The following is a 4,092-nucleotide window of genomic DNA, read 5'->3' on the forward strand; positions in this document are numbered from 1 at the left end:
TTGAGAATCTTGGCAATGTTGCTCTCAGCGATCCCAAAAAAATCCTTGGGAATTCTTGGAGAGAAGGTGATTCCCTCCAATCCCAAGGAGTCCTTGGGAATCAGCCCCTGCAATCCTTAGAAATCCTTGGGAATTTTGGGGTCTTATTCCCTGCAATCCCAAGGAATCCTTGGGATCTCATTCCCTGTAATCCCAAAGAATCCCTGAGAATTTTGGGACCATTATGCCCTGGAATCCTTGGGAATTTTGGGGTTTTAATCCCTGCAATCCCAGGGAATCCTTGGGAATTTTACTCCCTGGAATCCTTGGGAATCCTTGAGAATCTGGGACTTTTATTCCTTGGAACCCCAAGAAACCCTTGGGAATCTTGGGCATTTTATTCCCTTCAATTCCAGGGAATCCTTGGGATCTCATTCCCTGTAATCCTAAAGAATCCCTGAGAATTTTGGGATCATTATGCCCTGGAATCCTTGGGAATTTTGGGCCTGTTATTCCCTGGAATCCCTGGGAATTTTGGGATTGTTATTCCCTGGAATCCATGGGAATTTTGGGATTGTTATTCCCTGGAATCCTTGGGAATTTTGGGATTTTAATCCCCGCAATCCCAAGGAACCCCGCCCGGGGAATCTCATTCCTTTCCATCCCAGGAATCTGCACCTTCCAAGGGCCCAATCCAAGAGAAACCTCAGGAATTCCCTTTCTCTGAGCTCCTTTATCCCAGCTGCTGCCCCTCCATCCCTGCAGGAGTCACCCCAGGCTGCTCGGGGGGGGCTCCCAATCCCGTTTTTCCCATTTTTCCCGTTTTTCCCGTTTTTCCAGGCGTTTTTTGCGGGAGACGCTGAAGATGTCGAACGCCGAGGACCTGAACCGCCTGACCGCCTGCTCACTGGTGCTGCTGGGCCACATCTTCTACGTGCTGGGCAACCACAGGGTGACTCCAGAGCCCTCCCCACCCCTGGGTCCTGCAAGGGCCATTCCCAGAAAAAATTCCCCCCCCAAAAAAAAAAAATCCCCGAGGAAATCGGGACACAGGTGGAAAAAATGGGATTTTTAAAGGGTTTTTTAGTGCTGTTGTATAAAAAAATCGGGATTTTCTTCCCCCTGGATCGTCCAAACCTCTCCCAGTCCCTGGAATCCTGCAGTGGGCATTCCCAGAATAAATCCCCCCAAAAAAATCCCTCAAAAAAATTCCAGCTGAAATCAGGGAATCCATTGCCTTACAATCCTAAGGAATGTTTAGGAATCTTGGGATTTTATTCTTTTCTATCCCAGCAAATCCCTGGCAATCTTGGGATTTTATTCCCTGCAATCCCAGGGAATCCTTGGGAATTTTGGGATTTTATTTCCTGCAATCCTAAGGAATTCTTGGGCCTGTTACTCCCTTCCATCCCAAGGAATTTTGGGATTTTATTCCTTTCCATCCCAGCAGATCCTTGGGATCTGATTCCTTTTCATCCCAGGGAATCCCTGGGAATTTGGGGATTTTATTCCCTTCCACACCATGGATTCCTTGGGAATTTTGAGATTTTATTCCCTTCAATCCCAAGAAATCCTTGAGAATCTTGAGCATTTTCCTGCCTTCCATCCCATCGAGCAGAGCGACAAAAAATCCAATTTCCCACCAGGAATTTTCCATCTTTTCCACTCAATCAGTGCCGGAAAGGGCGGGAAAAATTCCCATAAAATTCCAATTTTTCCCTTTCCTTTCCCGATTTTCCTAGGAAAGCAACAACATGGTGGTGCCAGCCATGCAGCTGGCCAGCAAGATCCCAGACATGTCCGTGCAGCTCTGGTCCTCTGCCCTGCTCCGGGGTAAATCCGGGATCAATCCGGGATCAATCCGGGATCTGGGAGCAGCCTGGGAACAGGGAAACAGCCTGGGGAGGGTGGGAGTGCTGGGGATTATCCCAGGGCTTTGGGGGAAATGGGAATGTGCAGCTCCAGGGGTGATTTTTCCATAAAAAACTGGGATGGAGCCTCTGGGAGACTGGGAATTAAAGGAAAATGTGGAAATTATCCCAAGGGTTTGGGGGAAATGGGAATGTGCAGCTCCAGGGGTGATTTTTCCATAAAAAACTGGGATGGAGCCTCTGGGAGGGTGGGAATGCTGGGGGAAATGTGGGGATTATTCCAGGGATTTGGGGGAAATGGGAATGGGAAAGCTGCAGGGGTGATTTATCCATAAAAAACATTTCCTTTGGAAAAGGGGGAAAAAAAATCAGGATCCCTGTGGAATTTACGGGGCAGATTTTGCCTCAAATTGAGGCAATTCTGGGGATTTTATTCCCTGCAATCCTAAGGAATTCTTGGGAATTTGGGGATTTTATTCCCTACAATCCCAGGAGGAATTTGGGGATTTTATTCCCTGCAATCCCAAGAGGAATTTTGGGTTTTGATTCCCTACAATCCCAAAAGGAATTTTGGGATTTGATTCCCTACAATCCCAAGAGGAATTTTGAGATTTTATTACCTGAAATCCTAAGGAATTCTTGGGAATTTTGAGATTTTATTCCCCGCAATCCCAAGAGGAATTTTGGGATTTTATTCCCTGCAATCCTAAGGAATTCTTGGGGATTTTATTCCCTACAATCCCAAGAAGAATTTTGGGATTTTATTCCCTGCAATCCCAGGGAATCCTTGAGATTTCTGTGCAGACCCCAAACTCAGGGAGGATTTTTGGGATGAGGGGAGCTCAGAGGTGGGACTTGGATAAATCCCAGGATTTTTTGGGGATGAGGGGAGCTCAGAGGTGGGACTTGGATAAATCCCAGGATTTCTCTGCCTTTGCCAGACCTGAACAAGGCGTGTGGCAATGCCATGGATGCCCACGAGGCCGCCCAGATGCACCAGAACTTCTCCCAGCAGCTGCTCCAGGACCACATCGAGGCCTGCAGCCTCCCCGAGCACAACCTGATCACGGTCAGAGCCCAGGAATTCCCAAAATTCCCAAAATTCCCAAAACTCCCACTTTGCCTGTCGCAAAAAGGACCCTTGAGTTCATTTCTATAGTTTTTTAAAATGATTTTTTTTAGTGCTGTCGCATCCAAAATTGAGATTTTCTTCCCTCTGGATCATCCAAATCCTTCCCCAATCCCTGGAATCCTGCAATTGGCATTCCCAGAAAGAAATCCTGCCAAAAAATCCCCCCAAAAATTAGGATAAGGGTGGGAAAATGGGATTTTTTAAGGGTTTTTTAGTGCTTTTGCATCCAAAATTGGGATTTTCTTGCCTCTGGATCATCCAAATCCCTCCCAGTGGGGTTTTGGCTTTGAAATCCCAAAAAATCCCCTGGAAAACCAAATCCCAGCGGGGTTCCCTGCTGCAGTGTGGGATTCCTTGGGAATTCTGATCCCGAGGCAAATTTCCCCATTTTTCCTGGGATTTTGGTTTTGAAATCCCCAAATAAACCCCTGGAAAAGCAAATTCCAGCGAGATGAGGGGTTGGAATTTGGGATCCCTGAGGCAGGGAGGGTTTTCCTGGGAATTCTGTGATGCTGAGGGAATTTTCTGGGAATTTTTCCTGGGATTTTGATCCCGTTTTTTTCCCTTTGCAGTGGACGGATGGACCCCCCCCAGTCCAATTCCAGGCCCAGAACGGCCCCACCACCAGCCTGGCCAGTCTGCTGTGAATTCCAAGAAAACTCCAGGAAAATTCCTGGAAAAAAAAAACAAAACAAAAAAACTCCAGGATATCCACCAACAACATCCCAGGAGGAGAGGGGGAAAAAAACAAACAAACAAAAAAAAGGCGTCAAAAACTTGGGAAAAGAAACAAAAAAAAATCCATGGAAAAGCTTCAGAATTCCCTCTGGTAGTGAGAAAAATCCAGGAATTTTCCAGGGATTCCCAGAGCCTCCGGAGCTGCTTTTCCAGGTGGGAATATCCAGGTGAATCCCAAGGTTTGATCCTGCAGGGAATTGCCAGGAAAAGCTGGGAATCCTCGGGGATGAAGAAATCATGGATTGGATTCCCAGCTGGAATTCCCCCGAGGGGAAATTCCCATTTTTTTTGGGAAGGAGGAATTCCAGGGTTTTTTGGGATGTCCCTCCCGCAGCCACAGCTCTCCCTCACGCCTTTGGGATTGGGGGGAAG

General features: G+C 47.2%; 1 protein-coding gene across 1 annotated transcript in view; it reads left to right on the top strand.

Moving 5' to 3' along the window:
* Positions 1–3,824, top strand: part of LOC115949030 (MAU2 chromatid cohesion factor homolog) — a gene marked incomplete at its 5' end in the record, with an annotated part of 4,355 nt that extends 531 nt beyond the window's left edge. Inside the window, 4 exons of the mRNA XM_031065182.1 lie at positions 820–931; positions 1,722–1,812; positions 2,792–2,919; positions 3,555–3,824. Coding sequence (XP_030921042.1) covers positions 820–931; positions 1,722–1,812; positions 2,792–2,919; positions 3,555–3,629 — 406 coding nt within the window. The remainder of the gene's footprint in view (positions 1–819; positions 932–1,721; positions 1,813–2,791; positions 2,920–3,554) is intronic.
* Between the last annotated feature and the right edge of the window lie 268 nt (positions 3,825–4,092).

This window comes from Geospiza fortis, unplaced genomic scaffold (assembly GCF_000277835.1).
Source record: "Geospiza fortis unplaced genomic scaffold, GeoFor_1.0 scaffold248, whole genome shotgun sequence".
Lineage (NCBI taxonomy): Eukaryota > Metazoa > Chordata > Aves > Passeriformes > Thraupidae > Geospiza > Geospiza fortis.